General features: G+C 37.2%; 1 protein-coding gene across 5 annotated transcripts in view; it reads right to left on the reverse strand.

Annotated features, from left to right (window-relative positions):
* MARK1 (microtubule affinity regulating kinase 1) overlaps nucleotides 1-22,863 on the reverse strand; it is a 142,924-nt gene that overhangs the window by 64,256 nt on the left and 55,805 nt on the right. For 4 of the 5 annotated variants that reach the window (XM_082612509.1, XM_082612507.1, XM_082612508.1 and 1 more), the window contains exons 2-3: nucleotides 2,121-2,324; nucleotides 572-625 (exon numbers count right to left, since the gene is read on the reverse strand). In XM_082612509.1, coding sequence (XP_082468635.1) covers nucleotides 572-625; nucleotides 2,121-2,324 — 258 coding nt within the window. Of the gene's footprint in view, nucleotides 1-571; nucleotides 626-2,120; nucleotides 2,325-10,621; nucleotides 10,690-22,863 lie in introns of those variants that run through there. The other variant, XM_082612510.1, reaches the window with a different exon arrangement.

Here is a 22,863-nt window from a genome sequence, read left to right on the forward strand (position 1 = left end):
TAATATGTGTATCTGAGAAAAATTTCCCACATAAATAACTAATGAAGCAACATGAAACAGCTTTACCAGGTCAATTCCCATCCTAACTGCTTTTTTTGGTCCCTCTCCTGCTTTATATTTTCACCCTTTTAAGAAATGGTCGTATCTTTTATTGTAAGTTAGTTGAAAGACTTGTTCTTGTGGAAGAAGGAAGAAAAGCAAGTGAAGCAATAAAAGGAAACCCACCTATGGACAACAGTATCTCATGAGCTGATTTTTAACAAAGCAGAATCCTTACTACTTCAAAATATTTGATATGAAAATTTTTATTCTACTGAATTAAAAGACATAAGTTCCTCTGATACGGTACATGCATTTGAGTAGCAGATATTTTTCAAACAAACACTTGATAAACATTTTTTAAATATTATTAAATGTAAATATTATGTTTTATATCAAATCTTTTCTTCATATATTAATGAAATGTAGTATTGTATGTAACAGGAAGTTTAGAATAACTGACTTTACAGAGTATCATATATTAATTAATAAACTCGTATTCTAATTACTTACTATTAAAATAATTAAATACCTTTTGTAGACTGGTAGGATTTAGCTGAGTTTTGTCTATTATTTTCACAGCAACCTACAAAAAAGAGAATCATTAAAATATATTTGAGAATACATATCTTAATGAATAAAATTTATAAGGAAAACATCTTTTGTTTCATTCCTAACTAGATATAATTTAGCTATGTTTGGTGTTCACATAATTGGATGGTAAAGTTTTGATAATTAGGCAGCCTTAGAATATATTCTATTGACCCAAGTCTTTAACCTATTTGATTCTGAGTCAATGAAATTATACCTTTGTTAAAGTTATTTCAAAGTAAAAATCATCTGTATCTTCATCTTTTACTCATGATCTTGATAAGTTACACTTATCAGAGGGGAGAGGCTTATAAACTTTTAGTAAGTTAAGTATTATGTGGGTAGAGAGATTGGACACCCTAACTTCCTTACAGCAAACTAACAAAACAGATTTAAATGTCCTCTAGGTCTCTGTCTAATACAGCCTGTGTTCCAACAGCTCCTGGGGTCAAAATGGACAGAGAGGACTAAATTTAACCGTATGTGACAATAATATTATGTATAGAACAAAATGGAAACTTAACAAAAACATTTTATGACAGGTTTTTCATAATGCCCTAACTGGATCCAGTAAACATTATATAATATAGAATGTTAGATGTTTAACTATTTTTAGTCTTTATTATATAAATTATTAAATATATTAATTATTATTTTAAAAACAAGTTTTGTTATATAAATACATCTGATTTGAAACACATGGGATTTTAGAAACCCGATTCTCTTATTATCTGAGAAAAACATCTGTAAAACACTTGCTCAATGTGGTTTCTAAATAGATAAAAATTAGTGGGTGACTTTCTACACATTTATACCTAATTTACCTCAAGCAGTAATTTAAAAATTTTTTTTTCTTTTTTTTTTTTTTTTTTTTTTTTTGCGGTATGCGGGCCTCTCACTGTTGTGGCCTCTCCCGTTGCGGAGCACAGGCTCCGGATGCGCAGGCCCAGCGGCCATGGCTCACGGGCCCAGCCGCTCCGCGGCATATGGGATCCTCCCAGACCGGGGCACGAACCCGTATCCCCTGCATCGGCAGGCGGACTCTCAACCACTGCGCCACCAGGGAGGCCCTAAAAAATTTTTTATTGAGGTAACAGTGGTTTATAACACTATATAAGTTTCACATGTACAACCTCATTTTCTGCTCCTGTACTCACTGCAGCTTAAGCAGTAATTAATAAGAAGTTATCCTAGCCCTGTTCATGGGGTCGGGTAAAAATCAGAAATTTTTACAGAAGCCATATAATGAAAGACAGAAGTCTGAGAAAACCTCATCTGCAGCACATCTGATTTATGAGATGCTAATACATAAGGACAATTCTTCTGTGCCATGTATAGATAACTCTATCTACATACATTCCATTCACACATATCCCAGTGTTTACCATATTGCAACTGTTACTTATTCCCAGAATCAGCTGTAGGAAAGCTTTTGTAACTAGACTCTGGAGAGGTCTAAGTAAATATTAAAAGGAATCATGAAAACTTACCTCTCTACTAGTTAGAACATGTCTTGCCAATTTCACTTTGGCAAAATTTCCCTTCCCTATTGTTTTTTGTAAACGGTAATTTCCAATGTGAGGCTGTTCATCTGTTGCTGACGTAATGGAGTTTCTACACCGAGGGATGTTCTGTCTGCTACTTGATTTGGTCGGCTGGATGTGGGGTTCAGTATACCCATCCACAGATGTATGCTGAGAAAAAGGTTACAAGGTTTCACAGTTAATTAAACTACATTATAAAAGGATAGTTTAAAAAACTACAAACAATTTTCATCAGTAATTCATCTCCAATGAAAATAGATTGTACTACACGATTTTAAAACATTTTGAGCATTCTGTTCATAATTTCTACTTGACTTTAGCTCCCTTTGCCAGTGGGAATATAACCATTTAAAATGAAATGTTCTGCATAGCTTTAGGTATATGCTTTTGATTTAAAACAAATACAAGTGGTTAGATAGCCAAGAGCCCCAAAGACCATTACTCCTGAAAGGGTGTTACCCCTGTGGGTTGAGAGGACAACACAATCCAAGATTGCTTCATTAAAATGGCAGAACGTCTTCAATGCCAAGGCAAACAACCTCCTGAGTATGGCTCTGTTTCTCTAAACCAGCCCAAGTACTCGTTAGGTTCACTCCTTCATTTGCTGGGCATATAACTTGGCCAGCTGACCTAGCAGCTTCCCACTGTAGGTACACCTCTAATCAATTCCTGCCCAGTCCCCTCACCACCTCACCATGCCCAAGCAGGAGCTATCTACAGCCCGGCCTGAATCCATGACCTAACATCCACTGCATTCCTCTTCAGTGCCCTTCTAAAGGCAGAGATGTCACTTTGTCTCCTAGTCTCACGCTAGCCCACAATCGTATTGAGTAGCTGACTCTGTTCCCCTGCAGGCTCAGCACCTCAAGTCCCAGGTAAAGCTGCCTAAGGAACCCTGTTTCCCCAGCTCTGATTGTTCCTGCTCTTGTCTAGTTTTGTCTGCATTCTGACATAAATAAAATTTCTCCCTTTTTGTGAAAACATAGAATGTAACATCTTTATCTAACTGGCATCTTAACAATAGCTGAAGATGAGTAGAACAAATTAGCAAAAGAAGGGGATAATTTTTATTTGCAAAGTAACTAATTCAGACATACATTGTCCCACTTACACCACCAAAAGCTTGTCTAAAAAATTTTGATCAGAAATTTCTTAAAGGCAGCTTCGAAGACGACTCCGTTTACGAACCTCACGCAAAGCATGACTCACGGTCATTTCTCTACTTGTTATTACTTTCTGATTTTTTAAAAAACTCAGCTCAGGGTTAAAGGATTTTTTGTGTTTTACACACGCTTGCAGCCTGCAGCCTCAGTCTGAGTTAGTGTCCTTCTGGTGTATTTCCACAGCAAACTGTACTTCCATGGATCTCAGCATCCATTCCACTGCACTGTCATTACGCATTCTCTTCTTTGTCCCAGCCACCCTACCACGAGCAATCTAAGGGCAGGGATGTTTTCTTTTTAACTTTATATACTCACCACATTGCAGAGTGCCAGATACATAGGAAAGATTCAATAAATCAATAGCTCTCAAAGTGTTGTCCCTGGACCAGTACCATCAGCATCATCTGGGAACATGTTAGAAATGCAAATTCTCTGACCCTATTCCAGACCTACTGAATAAGAAACTCTGGGAGTGGAATCCAGCAATCAGTGTTTTAACAAGTCCTCCAGGTGATTCTGATGCAGGCCAAAGTTTGAAAACTACTGCAGTAAATAATGCAAGAAGGTGGTAAATACAAAGTTATTCATTGGCTCTCAGAGACTTTTCTGTTATCCGAGCATAAACAAGAGATTTTAACTATAATCAATTTCTAACAGTTAACAGATTGCTATAATATTTCCTACAAAAAATACTTCTCTACCTGAACTTGTTCTGTAAGAACTGTGGATCTAACACAAAATTTAATCTCCTTCTCAACAAAGCTTTCTATGCCTTTTCATAAAGCAGAGTTGATTACCCCTCTCTTCTGCTGCTATCTTTATACCTAGTAAAAACTTCTGTTACTGAACTATCACACCACCTTTTAAGTCCTGTCCATGGTCTGTTTTCACTGTTAGATCTAAAGCTCCTTAAGCCCCAGAAGTTAATATGGTGTTAGGCACAAAAAAAGACACTAAATACATACTAGCTAAGTTGAAGAAGTTTAGGGTCCTTGTGCTCCTGACACCTATATTCAGAATGACTTCTGAGGAATGATGATTCCTTCCTGTCCAGATCTTTGATGCGTATAACAGCAGGATGAGTTAAAATATGAGTTGTAACCCAGCTCCCAATGCTGGTTGCCGAGTATATCCTCAAATAAACCAAACTATGACAGACTGAATTATTAGCTCCAGATTTTCGCAACCTTTGCCAGGCAACTTTCCAATGTTCTCCCACTGAGGATAGGATATAGTTCTCACTCTTTGGGCATCCAGTAATGTGATTTACTTTGGCCAACAGAATGAGTTCAGAGTGGGGCTTCCCTGGTGGCGCAGTGGTTGAGGGTCTGCCTGCCGATGCAGGGGACACAGGTTCGTGCCCTGGTCCAGGAAGATCCCACATGCCACGAAGCGGCTAGGCCTGTGAGCCATGGCCGCCAAGCCTGAGCGTCCGGAGCCTGTGCTCTGCAACGGGAGAGGCCACAGCAGTAAGAGGCCCGCGTACCGCAAAAAAAAAAAAAAAGCTATCAATTACTGAAGGGTTACTGTGTGCTAGAAGCTGTATTAGATGTTTTACATGCATTACCTCTTCTAATCTTCACAACGGCTCTGTCAAGAAGCATACCATGATGACTTGTTTTATTTATTTATTTATTTATTTATTTATTTATTTATGGCTGCGTTGCCTCTTTGTTGCTGCACGCAGGCTTTTCTCTAGTTGTGGCGAGTGGGGGCTACTCTTCGTTGTGGTGCGCAGGCTTCTCATTGTGGTGGCTTCTCGTTGCGGAGCACGGGCCCTAGGCGCGTGGGCTTCAGTAGTTGTGGCACGCGGGCTCAGCTGCTCCATGGCATGTGGGATCTTCCTGGACCCAGAATTGAACCCTCGTCTCCTGCATTGGCAGGTGGATTCCTAACCACTGTGCCACCAGGGAAGTCCCTGATGACCTGTTTTAGAGATAGGGAAAATAGTGGCTCAGAGAGGTTATGTACCATTAGACCCTGACCCTTCTAGTGTTCATGCCAGGTTCTACATAAATATCCATTAATGTGCATATATGTTTATGTTTGGGGTGGGTTGTGATCCTTATGGAGCTTCTAGCTCCATGTGCTTTTCTCTGGATAAAAAATTTCAAAAGCAAAAGCAAACAAAAAACTAGCGGACGTATTTTATGCTATTCCTAACATTGCTAGTGTAATGGTCATCTAGAAAGTTACCAATTCCCAGGAATAATATTGACCACACTAGTAACATATCAAAAAGAAAACTGGCATTCATTTCATTTAAACTACATAGTGAGTAGAGTTAGCCAAACAGCTGGAATTCTGAGGAAATAGAGATGGTTGTCCTATTTTTGAAAAATGAGATGGTTTATGCTCTCAGTGCAAGTAAAAGGAAAACTTTTGTTTTGTTTTGTTTTGTTTGCGGTACGCGGGTGTCTCACTGTTGTGGCCTCTCCCGTTGCGGAGCACAGTCTCTGGACGCGCAGGCCCAGCGGCCATGGCTCACGGGCCCAGCCGCTCTGCGGCATGTGGGATCTTCCCGGACCGGGGCACGAACCCGTGTCCCCTGCATCAGCAGGCGGACTCTCAACCACTGTGCCACCAGGGAAGCCCAAAGGAAAACTTTTTATTTGGGGTGCAGCTTTTTAATTGACTAAACTTTTCTGACTTTGTTGTTAAAACCGGAAAGTAGCCTGGAGACTACAAAGTTCAGGGCAAACAATGTGGTTTACAAAATCAAAGCAAAACAGGCACCTTAGAAGTCAATCAGCATCTAAACTTCCACAATTTTGCTCATTGTATTCATGCCATAGGTAAATATACCTTGAAATTAGGTCCCAATTTTAATTGCTAAACTCAGATCCTCCCACAAGGATGTATTACACTTAGGTATTTTCCTAGGCAAGGAAGATGTTTTTCCACATGTTGCCTCACCTGCTTGGATAAGGTTTATTTCTTTTTATTATTTTCACTATCCATCTTGGATAAGGTTTATTTCTTTTCATTATTTTCACTATCCATCAATGATTGTCAAATCAGATATTAAAAAGGACAAGTACTACCTCTCCCCAGACACAGAATTAGTCACAAGTGAGTAGGAAGCACTCTCCCACACGGCACTCACAATGGAGTTTGGGAATGCTGAGTCAACAGAAAGTCATCAAAGTAACTCCAAAGCCTCTGGCTTTATCTTATTTTTTGAACTGTATCTCCCATCTCACTACTCAGTGATTCGTTTACTCACTCATTCAATCAACAAAAATTTACTTTGACCTACTATATGCAAGACACTATCCTACGTGCCAGAGAATTGAGAGAAATCTAAATATAAAAAGTCCCGGTCCTCATAAAGTTTACATTTTAGCAGAGGGAGAGGTAAAAGGAAGAGAGAAGGGTAATACGTATGCAAACCAATAAAGAGATAAAATGCCAACCAGTGGTTCATGGTATAAAAAGAGAAACCAGTGAGGGTAAGGAACTACAAAGTAAGGGTGGTCATGGGTGGTCTCTGATGAGATGACATTTAAGAAGAGGCCTGAATGAAATGAATGAGTCTAGAAATCAACAGAGGTCTGGGCTGGAGATATTAATTTGCAAGTAATTCCTTGCAAAAATAAGCACTTCACATTCACCTTTCCCTTTGAAACATCTAAGTTGAAAAATAAAATTACATTTATATGTTGTCTCTTCCCATGTGTATGTGTACACACAAACACACTCCCCGCAAATCTACTGATCTTGATCCCTTGAACATTGGTATTTTCCAACCATGAAGAAGGAGCAAACATGTACCAGAGGATAAGAAAACCTATTAATTTTCAAAATGGATTTAGATTTTCTCCTTTGTGAATGTCCTCTGGCCACACTTGAAAAGGTGATACTGACTGAGGGGGATACTAAAAAGAGAAAGAAAACAAACTCTCTCCAAATTATTGAACAGTGAATAAATATGGTTCATTATTCTCAGCTATGGTTAGCATCATGGTTTTATTTTTATAAAACCATATCAATTTATTAAAGCTTACTCTAATATCAAAGTAAATCATGATCTTTTATAACAGCCACTGAATCTACTGGGTGACTGAATATTCAAATGTTCCTGAGAAGTCATATCATGTATTAGACCTGAAGTTAGGGATGCCATAGCTCAGTTCCCAGGACTCTAGAACATGCTGCTTTTGCACACCACAACTACTCTTTGGTGAGCTGATATTAGCACCATTACAGGCCATGACAATTTAGAAACAATAACCAAATTTCTATTTCTCAAAGTCATTTTTTAAAAAGTAGGGAAATTATGCTTCCAATAATGGATGAATAGTTTGTATCTGACTAACCTATCAGCAGATAAAAATACAATCTCTAGACAGAATATTAAAAACAATTGTTTCGTGGCCTGGAAGAGCCACAAAAAGCAGGCAAAAACTGAAGGGAGACTGATCTTTGTACAAAGGGAACCAAATAGGGTGAAATTTTTAGTTTTACAGTTTCTACCTGGGGGCAAACTCTGGCCCACCTATTCCTAGTGACTGAAATTTAAACACAAAGCAACAGTCTTACTGGCTAAAGGAGTCAGAGGATGGAGCTGGGGGCTAAAAAAAATTGACTGGACAGTGAAAAAGGAAACTGGCAAAAATAAAGTCACAAAGAATAAAACTCTGAAATCTTTATATAAACTACAGGTTCTTTATTGAGCCCTAAACCAAATGTGAGCAAGAGAAACTCCAAGGAACATGTCAGAAGGAGACAGCTAGAAAGTTAAGGAAATAACAAAGATTTGGCTGTTGCCCACCGTAGGGAAGGGAAGGCTAAATTTGAAGTCTGAGTCAAGCCAAATTAACTTCCTGCCAAATCAACACTTTTTAGAGGACGATAACTAAATCGGAGTCTCTGTATAGTATTATCAACAATGTCCAGTGCACAACCAAAACTTACTAGATACGTGATGGAACAGAAGAATGAGACTGTCAAGAGAAACAGCAGTCAAAAGAAATACACACCAAGATGTTCTAGAAGTTGGACTCAACAGGCAAGAACTTTAAAGCAGTTATGATAAATACATTTCTAAAAGTAAAGGAAAATATGATTGGAAAAATCAAACAGATGGAAAATATCAGCAGAGAAATGGAAACTATACTAAAGAAGCAAATAGAAATTCGAGAACTGAAAGTACAATACCTAAAAAGAACAATTCACTGGAAAGGCTTACAGTAGACTGCAAAGGAGAAAGGGTCAGTGAACTTGAAGACAAATAAATAAAAATTAGCCAGTCTGAAGAACTGAGAAGAATAATTAGCCAATCTAAAGAACTGAGAAGATTAAACAAAAATGAAGCGAGTGCCCCTATGATCTGTGGGTCAATATCACACAGACTAACACATTTGTAAATGGGGTACTAGAGAAAGAATACGAAGAAAATGAGGGAGAAAAACTTACTTGATGTAATAATGGTCATATAATTCACCCAAACTGTGAACTCCAAGCCAGATAAATTCAAAGAAAACGAAAAGTAGGTACATCACAGTCAAACTGCTAAAAACCATGTACAGAAGGGGAAAAAATCCTTAAAAGGAGTCAGGGAAAAACAACACAATACATACAAAGGAATGACAATACAAATGATAGTTCACTTCTTATTAGAAAAACTGGTGCTCAGGTGACAATGGAAGTTTTTAGATGTGCTGCAGAAAAAACAAATGCAACTCCATATCCTTTACCCAGTGAAAATATTCTTTAAACAAAAGAAGGCAACTATTGTAAATCAACTATACTTCAATAAAAAATGTAATAAAATAAAGACAAAATAAAGACATTTTTAGATGAACAAGAACTGAAAGAATTTGCTGCCAGAAGACATACACTATACAAAATGCTAAGGATAATTTTTCCAGCCAAAGGGAAGTGACCATAGATGGTAAGCTGAATCTACAGAAAGGAAAAAAGAGCTCTGGAAATGATAAATATGTGGGTAAATATAAAACAGCATGTAGTTTTTCATCTCTTAATTTCTTTAAAAGACATATGACTATTTAAAGCAAAAAAGTATAACACCATACTGTGAATTTTATAACATAGGCAGATGTAATATATGTGAAAACAAAAGCACAAAGGTCAGGGGAATTAAAAGATTCTTATAAGATTCTAACATTTTATCTGAACTGGTACAATACTACCCTATGTATGTAGACTGCAAAAATACATGGGTGCGTTCTGTAATCTCTAGAGCAACCACTGGGGGAAAATGCACTGGAAAAGATACAGAGGCATAGGTAAATCAACAGAGGAATTAAAAAAGAATACTAGAAAATATCTGATTAACTCAAAAGTAGACAAGAAAGAAAAAAAGAGAGGAACAACACCAACGAAAACAAGAACAGATTTAACAAAAATAACAAAAGAGCAAAATTAAAAACATCAAACATCAAAAATTATATTTAATGTAAATAAAAATTTCAATTCAAAGAAAGGATTAAATGAATTTTTAAAAGACATACTTTAAGTATGAATATACAGATAGATTGAAAGTAAAATTATGGAAAAAGACATACTAATGCAAACAGTAAGCAAAAGAGAGCTAGAGAAGCTATAATAATATCAGACAAAATAAACTTCAATACAAGGAGTACTAACAAAATAAACACACACATTTCATAACAATACAAGGGTCAATTCATTAGGAAGCTATAACAATCCTAAATATGTATGTGCCTAATAACCGAGTTTCAGTAAACAAAAACAGAAAAGGGAAAAAATACACAAATCCACAACTACGATTGGAGATTTTAACAACACTCTCAATAGTTTAAAGAATTTCACTCAAAACACAGTAAGGGTAAGGAAGATCTGAACACACTATTAATTTAAGGTAGGTTACAGAGTTCTTGAAGCACACAGTTCATAGATTCCATGTCAAGAACCCTTTTCCAGATCTTTAAAGCTCTACATATCAAATTACCTTACTGGAAAACTGCACACAGATATTGACAACTTTGGCTTGTCAAAGAACAACTTAAAGAATATCTACATGTTGTACAAACGCATGACTGAAAAGAAAATATCATTAATAATGATTAATGCCTATTTCATAAGGAACCCGGCAATAAATGAGTTTAATTGTCAGAAAAATTCTCTCAAATGGTATGCTTCCTTTATTACGTTATCATACGATAATGCCTCCTTCATTCCCCAATTTCAGTGTTCAAGGTGAAATTTCTTTTTAAATAGTGCAGTGGTGAGTTGCACTTCAGTGAAAATAGTTTTATGAGTGTCAAAAACTTACACAGCAGAAAAAAGAATACTTACTGAAAACAGAAGCCTGTGGATTCTCTTCCCTTGTGTTCCTACAGCACTTGATGGGCATACCTCAGAAATATAATGGGTTCAGTTCCAGCCAAGTACAATAAAGCAAATATTGCAATGAAGTGAGTCAGCGTCCTCTGAGCCTTCAGCGACTCATAATCTTTTTGCTGGTGGAGGGTTTGAAATATTTCAAGAATTATCAAAATGTGACACAGAGACAGGACGTGAGCAAATGCTGCTGGAAAAATGACGCCATTAGCCTTGCTTGAGCCAGAGTTGCCACAAACCTTCAATTTGTAAAAAACGCATTAACCTGTGAAGCACAATAAAGCAAAGTGCAATAAGACAGATATGCCTGTATATTCTTTTATACAACAATTAATACTTTAAAATACAATTGCCTTTTCTTTGGAAACTATCTCCTACTAAATTGTGAGCTTCAAAGTCACCAAGTACTGTATCTTTTACATTTCTTTGTCATTCAAATAGTTGGTGTTGCGTGAATATACCCACTAAATATGTAATCTTTTATTATAAGTATCCCACCCAAATTACAAATTTAAAAAATCAATATTATCTTATATATTAAAGCTTATTGCAATGAGATACCAATAGATCTGGCAAGACAGTCATGTATCAATTTCTAGAAAGATAAACCACAAAAACTGAAGTCCAACAAAGAAGACAAAAAAGTTATTAAAATAAATTACTACCAAAACCTTCTGACAGCTATCAAGCTATGCGCTGCATGAATCGAAGGGGCAAAGCTGTGCCATGTGGTGATCCTGCCTGTCTGTATTGAGTAACTGCATAATTTTACAAACTTTCATAATATAAGTGATCTTTGATCTGATGTTTTTAGGAACCAGAAATGGGTTTGATTTTAATACCTAAAAAGTATGATACTAATAAAGAAATGTGGCCAATATAGTTTATAGGCACACCTTGTTTTATTGCGCTCTGCTTTATTGTGCTTCGCAGATACTGCGATTTTTAAAAATTGAAGGTTTGTGGCAACCTTGCATTAAGCAAGTCTACTAGCACCATTTTTTCGAACAGTATTTGCTCATACCGTGTCTCTATGTCACACTTTGGTAATTCTAGCAATATTTCAAACTTTTTCATTATTATTATATTGCTTATAGTAATCTGTGACAGTGATCTTTGATATTAGTACCACAAAAAAATTACGACTCACCAAAGGCTTGGATAAGGGTTAGCATATTTTAGCAATAATGTATTTTTTTTTAAAATAAGTTATGGGTTGTTTGGACTGAGGTGACCCAGCACTGGAGCCTACAGGCCCTTTGGTGGGGCTAACAGCAGACTCTGGGAGGGCTCACACCAAGGAGTACTTCCCAGAACTTCTGCTGCCAGTGTCCTTGTCCCCACAGAGAGCCAAAGACACCCCTCCGCCTCAGCAGGAGACCCTCCAACACTAGCAGCTTCTCCTTTCTTTGGAGGTGGAGTATCTTTTTTGGTGAGTTCCAGTGTCTTCCTGTCAATGATTGTTCAGCAGTTAGTTGTGATTCTGGTGCTCTCGCAAGAGGGAGTGAGTGCATGTCCTTCTACTCCACCATCTTGAACCAATCTCTGGAAATACTTATTGCTGGGGAAACCCTGGACGAGTGGACCAGGTTTCTGAGTTTGAGTATGATTTATTCATTAGGCCAGATACCTATAATCCACGTTTCTGAGTCTGGTTGAACTTTACTGTTGAGAACATGAAAGTATCACAACCGTGTGGCTGACAGAGTCTTGGTGCTCCAGCCAGGTGTCAGGCCTGAGCATCTGAGGTGGGAGACCCAAGTTCAGGACATTGGTCCACCGGAGACCTCCCGGCCCCATGTAATATCAAACAGTGAAAGCTCTCCCAGAGACCTCCATCTCAAAGCTAAGACCCAGCTATACTCAACGACCAGCAAGCTACAGTGCCAGACACCCTATGCCAAACAACAAGCAAGACAGGAACACAACCCCACTCATTAGCAGAGACGCTGCCTAAAATCATAATAAGTTCACAGACAACACAAAACACACCACCAGACGCGGTCCTGCCCACAAGAAAAACAAGACCCACCCTCATCCACCAGAACACAGGCACCAGTCCCCTCCAGCTGGAAGCCTACACAACCCACTGAACTAACCTCAGCCACTTGGGGCAGACACCAAAAACAACAGGAACTACGAACCTGCAGCCTGCGAAAAGAAAACCCCAAACACAGTAAGTTAGGCAAAATGAGAAGAAAGACAAACACACAGCAGATGAAGCAGCAAGGTATAAACCGACCAGACCAAACAAATGAAGAGTAAATAGGCACTCCACCTATTCAGAGTAATGATAGTAAAGATGATCCAAAATCTTGGAAATAGAATGGAAAAAATACAAGAAACATTTAACAAGGACTTAGAAGAACTAAAGAGCAAACAAACGATGATGAACAGCACAATAAATGAAATTAAAACAAAAGACCTGTATGCAGAAAACTGTAAGACACTGATGAAAGAAATTAAAGAGGATACATACAGATGGAGAGATATACTATGTTCTTGGATTGGAAGAATCAACGTCATGTAAATGACTATACTACCCAAAGCAATCTACAGATTCAATGCAATACCTATCAAACTACCAATGGCATTTTTCACAGAACTAGAACAAAAATTTGCACAATTTGTATGCAAATACAAAAGACCCCAAGTAGCCAAAACAATCTTGAGAAAGAAAAACGGAGCTGGAGTCATCAGGCTCACGGATTTCAGACTATACTACAAAGCTACAGTAATCAAGACAGTATGGTACTGGCACAAAAACAGAAATACAGATCAATGGAACAGGATAGAAAGCCCAGAAATAAACCCATGCACATATGGTCACCTTATCTTTGATAAAGGAGACAAGAGTATACAGTGAAGAAAAGACAGCCTCTTCAAAAAGTGGTGCTGGGAAAACTGGACAGCTACATGTAAAAGAATGAAATTAGAACACTCCGCAACACCATACACAAAAATAAACTCAAAATGGATTAAAGACCTAAATGTAAGGCCAGACACTATAAAACTCTTAGAAGAAAACATAGGCAGAACACTCTATGACATAAATCACAGCCAGATCCTTTTTGACCCACCTCCTAGAGAAATGGAAATAAAAACAAAAATAAACAAATGGGACCTAATGAAACTTAAAACGTTGTGCAAAGCAAAGGAAACCATAAACAAGATGAAAAGACAACCCTCAGAATGGGAGAAAATATTTGCAAACGAAGCAACTGGCAAAGGATTAATCTCCAAAATATACAAGCAGCTCGTGCCGCTCAATATCAAAAAAACAAAAAACCCAATCCAAAAATGAGCAGAAGACCTAAATAGACATTTCTCCAAAGAAGATATACAGACTGCCAACAAACACATGAAAGGATGCTCAACATCACTAATCATTAGAGAAATGCAAATCAAAACTACAATGAGGTAACACCTCACACCAGTCAGAATGGCCATCATCAGAAAGTCTACAAACAATAAATACTGGAGAGGGTGTGGAGACAAGGGAACCCTCTTGCACTGTTGGTGAGAATGTAAATTGATACAGCCACGATGGAGAACAGTATGGAGGTTCCTTACCATATGACCCAGCAATCCCACTACTGGGCATATACCCTGAGAAAACCATAATTCAAAGAGTCATGTACCACAGTGTTCACTGCAGCTCTATTTATAATAGCCAGGACATGGAAGCAATCTAAGTGTCCATCGACAGATGAATGGATAAAGAAGATGTGACACATATATACAATGGAATATTTCTCAGCCATAAAAAAAAAAAAAAACGAGACTGAATTATTTGTAATGAGGTGGATGGACCTAGAGACTGTCATACAGACTGAAGTAAGTCAGAAAGAGAAAAACAAATACCATATGCTAACACATATACATTGAATCTAAAAAAAAAAAAAAAAGAGGTTCTGAAGAACCTAGGGGCAGGACAGGAATAAAGACACACACATAGAGAATGGACTTGAGGACAAGGGGATGGGGAAGGGTAAGCTGGGACGAAGTGAGAGAGTGCCATGGATATATATACACTACCAAATGTAAAACAGATAGCTAGTGAGAAGCAGCCGCATAGCACAGGGAGATCAGCTCAGTGCTTCATGTCCATCTAGAGGGGTGAGATAGGGAGGGTGGGCGGGAGATGCAAGAGTGAGGAGATATGGGGATATATATATATACGTATAGCTGATTCACTTTGTTATACGGCAGAAACTAACAGCCCATTGTAAAGCAATTATACTCCAACAACAATGTAAAAATCAAAATGAATAAATAAATAAGTTATGTTCGTTGGTTTTTTTTTAAAGACATAATGCCATTGCACACTTAATAGATTACAGTGTAGTGTGAACATAACTTTATATATAGTGGGAAACCAAAATCTTCATATGCTCATTTTACTGCAGTGGTCTGGAACTGAACATCTCTGATGTCTGCCTCTACTATATAGAGATCCAAAAAACCTAAAGAAAATCTTCACCACTATCTCTCAGTAACATTAAAGAATTATCATTACGGTCATTTAGGTATATGACCTAAGAAGGCAAAGTTAACCCTAAAAGTGGAAAGTGAGGAAATGGAGGCTGCTAGGGCAGATTATGACCCTGAGAAGTCTCACTGTGAATTAGAGGCAGGAGTATGACAGCTGGGGAAGAAAGAGGGGTGTGGAATTGAAGAAGGTTACTGTTCATTTGCATGTTGTTTTAAGATGGAGGAGACCTCAGCATGTTTAAATCCCAAGGGAAGGATCCTGTGGAGAGGGAGCTGCTGACAAGACAAGAGAGGGAAAAGATAAGTAAAGTTCCTGGGAAGGTGGACAGTGAGAAGATTCAGAGCACACAGATGGAGAGATTGTCCTTATGCAGGAAGAAAGACATCTCTTCTGTAACAAGTAGAAAGGAAGAGAATTTAGATCTAGATGTAGAAAGGTGCATACATTTAATGGTAGGAAGCTGAGGGAGTTCCGATCTGATGGCTCTTACTTTCTCTGGGTGGTTGAAGGTAAGGTCACCTGTTAAGAGTGAAGAGAGGCCACAGAAGTTTGCAGAGAGTTAAAAAAAAAAGATCTGAAATAATCTCTTTAGGAAAAGAAAAAACAAGTTAACCAAAGAAACCTGCTGTTGGGTAGGGCTGCTGGGCAGTACTGACAGCCTAGTTGAGATCAGTGACCATGAATTTATTATGGCTCTAATCTGTCCAGTTGTGTCATTTTTTTTTTCAGCAATACTCAAATGCACACAGATTACCAAGGAAGCAGATAAATGAGTTCATCCTGGCCTGGAGTTTGTCAAATAAGTACCACCAAAGAGAAAGGGCAAGGCAAGACAAGTTAGATTATTGGCAAGTTACTGAGATGACGGGTCATAAATCTAAGCTAGATAATGAAGGAAAAGAACACACAAAAAATTGATGGATGGGGAGTAGAGGCCAATATACTGGAGGGCTCAGTGAGATCAGAGAATAATTACAGCAAGACTAGCTAAGAAAGCCATCAGATGGCCAAGTACCTGTAGTCAGAAATCCAGGTGATTAGACTGGTGATAACTGGAAGGACAATTACCAGATGCTACTAGTATAGAATGTTTTGTTAAAATCACCAAGAATTATTCTGCATATTTTTCAGATTTTTTTTACCATGTGCCTATTCTATTTTTAAATGTTTTAAAGAACTGCATTAAATTTCATAGCCATATTATTAGAAATTATTTTTAATTATCTATAATTTTCACTGATTACATTATTCATGGTAGTTTCTTACATCCCTCCATTTCTTTTCCTTAGGTTCGCTTTTTCTAGTTTGTGAATTTTTTTCAGATAGGTGTGTAGGTGATACACTTTCTAAATCGTTGCAGCTAATTTTTCTTTATTTTAACTTCTATAAACAATAATTCAATTGGAAACAGAATAGGGTACAAAGAAAGTTTTTCCCACTTACTCCTGTATTTGTTCAGAAGGTTGAATTTTTTAGAATCATGACTTACTGATAACCAGAAAGTCATTACAATTAAATGGTGACCCATGAGTGACAAAATAAAAGTGAAAACATTTTGACAAAAGTTTGTCTAAGGAATAGATACAAATACAAAGGAGAATTAGTGAGATGTCAATGTTAGCATTTTATATCCGAGGGAAAATAATAGACTATTCAACAAATGGTACTGTATCAACTAGGAAAAAAATAAGTTGGAAGTCTAGGAGTGATGCATTACTTCTTACACCAAAATAAATTCCCAATTTATTAAGGATATAAATGTAAAAAAAGAAAGAAAATAAAAACCCAAAACAAAAACAAACAAAAAGACAAAGAAGCTGTAAAAGCGAGCACTAGAAAAAATAAATGACAAGCTAGCAACTGTTTTTATAGTCCCAGCATGGCAAATGCCTTCCTAACTATGACACACAATAGAAGCCATTAAAAGTTTGTTAAACTTAACATCATAAAACTTTTAAAAACACAGGAAAGTTTTAAAAAAGTCTTCTTAAAAGGTATTCTCTGCTCATGGATTGGGAAAATTAATATTGTTAAAATGCCTGTACTACCTAAAGCAATCTACAGATTCAATGCAATCCCTATCAAAATCTCAAGAACATTTTTCACAGAACTAGTACAAAATATTCTAAAATGTATATGGAACCACAGAAGACCCCAAGTAGCCAAAGCAAACCTAAGAAAAAAGAACAAAGCTGGAGGTATCACACGCTCTGATTTCAAACTATATTACAAAACCATAGTAATCAAAACAGCTTGGTACTGGCTGAAAAAGATACATAGATCAATGTAACAGAAGAAAGCCCAGAAATAAACTCACACATATATGAATAATTAATTTACGACAAAGGAGCAAAGAACATATAACAGGTAAAGGACAGTCTCTTCAATAAATGGTGCTGGGAAAACTGGACAGCCACGTGCAAAAAAAAATCCCAAAAACCAAAACCAAACAAACGCCAAAACTAGGCCCCTATCGTACACCATACACAAAAGTCAACTCAAAATGGATTAAAGACTTGAATGTAAGACCTGAAGCCATAATACTCTTAGAAGAAAACATAGGCAGTATGTTCTTTGACACTGGTCTTAGCAATATCTTTCTAGATATGTCTCCTCAGGCAAGAAAAACAGAAGCAAAAATAAATAAGAACTACATCAAAGTAAAACCTTCTGCACAGCAGAGGAAACCACCAACAAAACAAAAAGACAACCTATTCAATAGGAGAAGAAATTTGTAAACAATATATCTGATAAGGGGTTAATATCCAAAATATACAAAGAACTCATATAACTCAACAACAGTAACAAAAAACAAACAACCCAATTATAAAATGTGCAGAGGAGCTGAACAATACTCCAATGAAGACACACAGATTGCCAACAAGCTCCTGCAAAGATGTTCAACATCACTAATTATTAGGAAAATGCAAATCAACACAATGGGCTATCACCTCATGCCTGTTAGAATGGCTATTATCAAAAAGGCAAGAAATAACAAGTGTTGGTGAAGATGTGTAGGAAAGGGAACCCTGGTGCACTGTTGGTGGGAATGTAAATTGGTGCAGCCACTATGAAAAACATATGGAGGTTCCTCAAAAAATTAAAAACAGAACTACTATATGATCCAGCAATTCCACTTCTGGGAATATATCCAAAGGAAACAAAAACATTAACTCAAAAAGATATCTGCACTCCCATGTTTATAGCAGGATTATTTATAATAGCCAAGGCATGGAAACACCCTAAGTATCCATCAGTAGATGAATGGATAAAGCAACTGTGGTATACATATATACCCTGGGATAGTATTCAGTGATAAAAAAGAATGAAATCTTGCCATTTGCGACAACATGGATGGACCTTGAGAGTACCATGCTAAGTGAAATAAATAGGAGAGAAAGACAAATACAGTATGACTTCACTCATATGTGAAATATAAAAAATAAAATAAATGAACAAACAGAACCAAACAAAAACAAACACATAGACACAGAGAACAGAGTAGCAGTTACCAGAAGGGAAGCATGAGGAGGAGGGGGACAAAAGGGGTAAAGGGGATCAACTGTATAGTGACAGACGGAAACTAAGTTTTTGGTGGTAAGCACATGTACAGTATACAGAAGTAGAAATTTAACACTGTACACATGAAACTTATATAATGTTATAAACCAAAACTAACTTCAATAAAAAATTAATAAAACCTCAATAAAAAATTAATCTAAATTTTTTTTTAAAAATCCTCTCCTGAAATCAAACTAAAAGAGAAATAATAAACCGAGAAAAAATATTTGTAACATGTGGCCAGCAAATCGTTCATTTTTAAACACTAAAACCTTTGGTAAATCATTAAAAAAAAACACTCAAAGAGAAAATGAGAATAAGCAAAGGATAGGTATAAATAGTTCACAGAAAAGGAAAATTCATCACTTCCTAACGTTATTTTTCATGACAGTCAATCATAACAAGTCAAATACAAATTTGTTAAGCTACAATGAAATATTATTTTCATTTTTCAGATTAGCAAAGATCAGAGTCTGACAGCATTAGCTGCTAAAGCTATAGTAGAAATATGCACATTCAAATAGCATGGAGTGAAAACTAATACAAATTCTACATAAAGGAGTTTGGCAATATCTATCAAAGAAATTCCTACAATCATTAGACTAGAATTACTCCTCGTAATTTATGCTACAGATATAATCACAAATGATTCAAAACAATGAAGTCATACAAAGAAATCTACTGCAGCACTTTCTGTAATAGCAAAACATAAAACAAGTGTCAATATTCAACAATAGGGAACTGACCATATATGTATGGTAGGTATGCTCTTTGTATGTGTGTGTGTGCCCGTGTACAAGCATCCCCATGCTTCGATAAGAAGAGAGTATCTCCAGGAGATTACACAAGAGACATAAGTGTTAAGTAGTTCTCATTTGGGAGAGGAATTAGGGTACTGGGAATCAGGAATAGAGGGATTTCTAATGTACCTTTTAAAATATTTGGAATGTTGTTCTACATGCACGTACATTAACTCTTCAATATAATGAAACAAATGATTTTTTCAAGTTTATCTAAGAGAATGGGCAAGGGAAGAGGGAACCAGCACTTACTGAATGTTCACTCTGCACCATATGTTAACTGGTTGAATAACTTACTCAAATTCAATCCAATAAGTTGCATTATTGGGATTCAAACTCAGGTGTAATAAACTATAAATATAGTTGGAGACATGTTTTTAAAAATTAAAAATTGAAGTAGAACTTTTGGGGGCAAATGGTAGGTGACAGCACATTTGTATAATTCCTTCTTTGTAACCAACCAAAATTAATGAAGTATGAAAGAAATAAGTAATAATAATAATAATGTAGCCACAACTCCATTTCTCAAACTTCAAATTAATAAAAAATGCTAACTGAACAGTTTCAGAGGTGCCTTACTAATAACCCCTAACTAGGAGGGCTGATGACCAGATGTATAGGCAGACCACAGGAAAAATGGCAGATGGGCTAGTTGATATCTGAAAAGAACCATGTGGTGAGATCATCTTAACTTCTCCAATTCAATTTCCTAACTAGTAAAAAGGATTGTAAATCTTCTCATTCTGGAAAGAAAGACCAAAATCAAAGGAGTATTCCCCAATGGGCTAGATGTGACTCTGAAACCCTTAAAATTCAGTGAAACTATTCTAAGAAAATACACCTTACATGAGGTTATCTGATCCCGTCTGCGCCAACCTCCACCATAATCTCAATCCCTTTACCACTCACTCACCGCTTCCTTCAAGCTACTAAGAACTGAAAAGAGGCTATGAACCCATATATAATTAAACCCAGCTGTCAGTTCAAGTTCTATTTCCACTAAATGGGGAAACAAGTCAAGGAGAATTCTCACACATTATTCTTGAGCAAAAAGCAAGTCTAGATAAAATTCCCCATTCAAAGGATGAACTATAAGTAAAAGATTCCCACACTGTACCTATGCTTAGACACTGGATGGCGGGGGAGGCGGGGGGACTATGAAGAAATCAGGAAGAATTACTCCAGGAAACGGGAAAGAAAGAAAGAAAAAAAAACCCAACACTTTAGCTAAACCTTCTCTACAACATATACACACAGTTGCTTGTATTTGCAAAAGAACACGAGGATAAACTGAAAACTAACGAAAATGGTTACCTATGGGGGAGGGAGGGAACGAGAATGAGAGACAGGGAGGGACTAAGACTTCACTGAATATACCTTGTTACACAGCTTCGATTTAGAAACCATGTAAATGTTTTAAATATTCAACCAACAAAATCAAAACTAAAAGTAAAAAGTAATCTTGAAATATTTAAAACAAAATGAAACAAATGAACTTAACTATATGTCAAATTGGTAAAACAACCAAAAAGAAAAAAATTCCTTTAAGTGACTTTAGAACTGTGTTTTGAATGCATATCCTTCAAGGAACAACACTTTTAGACAAAGAACTGTTAAATATCATTCAGTAGTCTGATTAATAGTGATATTATTTGGAGACTCTATTTTATATATGTATATATACATATAATATGATAAAGCAAATAATCACAATATGTATTCATGTTATTTTAAAACTTCAGTATAAAATCAAAGTAAAATCATGTAGTATTAAATTTGAAGTACTACTATCAGTATGAACTCATGCTCTTTTTGTTTTAACAAAATGCCTACTTCCTGATTCTGGCCACAAAAAAGGCCTAGAGACACAGACAACCCAGTTACAATGGCACCCTCATTAGAAAAATGGCTGATTCCAGGTCTGGGGGGCAGGAGATTTACAGGATAAACCTGGGACACATCTTGTGCCAGAAGCAAGAAAGCTGGCAATTATTAATGAAGTTGTGTCAAAAGCCAGCCTGATAGGGCTGCCAGCGTCGCTCAGCTGTCTACTAAATAGCAGAGCTGGGATTGAAACCCAGGGAGTGTGGCTTCGAGAGTCATGTTCTTAACCACTATTCTAGACCACCTCTCAAACAAGAAAAATTAAATTAAGAGGGGAGGGGGCGGAAAGAGATGAAAACCAGAGACCAGAACAGAAGAAAAATATCTCACTTGACTCACAAGCATCTCTTAAACGAGTTGATTCTTCTTTCCTCCCTTAAATTCTGTCTTTACTTGGCTTTCACATATTCCTCCTACCTGAGGGCACCTTTTCAGACCTTGTTGTTTCCTTCCCTTCTCCCCAACTTCCTAATATTGAAGGGCTCCAGGAATTCAGACCTTGGTACTCTTTGTCTTCTCTGTCCACACTATACTAACTCCCTCAGTGATTCCACCCAGCCTCATAGCTTTAAGTAACATGTATGTGCAGACAACTCCAAAATTTCTATCTCCATTCAACTCTCCCAAACTCCAGACTGCCACCTTGACATGACCATTTAGATGTCTGTTGATATCCCAACCTCAGCTTGTCCCAAATTGGTCTCCATCCCCAATTCCTACAAAACCTGCCCCAACACAGCCCCCTCCATCTCACTGAAGACAAATCCATCCTTCCAGGTGCTCAGACCCAAAACTCTAGGGTCATCCTTAACTCGGACCCTTCCAACCCTCCCTCCCTCCCTCTCTTTCTCTCATCCTCAATTCAATCTGTCAGGAAATCCTACTGGTTCTACCTTAAAATATATCCAGAATCCAGCTACTCTCACCATCCCTATTGCTACCACTCAAGTCTGAGCTACCTGGATTATTGCATTAGCCTCCTAAGAGCCTCCTAACATGTCACTGTTTCTAACCTTCCCCATTCTACTCAGGGTAAAAATCCAAGTCCTTATAATGGCCCAACAAATCCTGACCCCCTATTACCTCTCTGACTTCATTTGCTATCACTCCCCTTTTTCACTCACCTTGCTCCAGCCAATGTGGGCTCATAGATGTTCTTCAAGCATGGCTGACACACTTGTACAAAAGGACCTTTGGTCTAGCTATACCCTTTGCCTGGAACATTCTTCTCTCAGATACCTGTTTGGCCAACTCCCTCAGCAAGCCAAATCTTTCCCCAAATTTCACCCTCTCAGTGAGGTTTACTCGGACCTATTTGATACCACATTACCCCCTTGCTCTACTTATTTATTAATATATTAGCTTTCTCTTCCCTCCCCCACTCTGATAAGAACAGAGGTACTTGTCTATTTTGTTTACCGTTGTACCTAAAATGCCCGAGAATGTACAAACATCAA

This window comes from Mesoplodon mirus (genome assembly GCF_964341445.2).
Source record: "Mesoplodon mirus genome assembly, chromosome: 3".
In the NCBI taxonomy this organism is placed as follows: Eukaryota; Metazoa; Chordata; class Mammalia; order Artiodactyla; family Ziphiidae; genus Mesoplodon; species Mesoplodon mirus.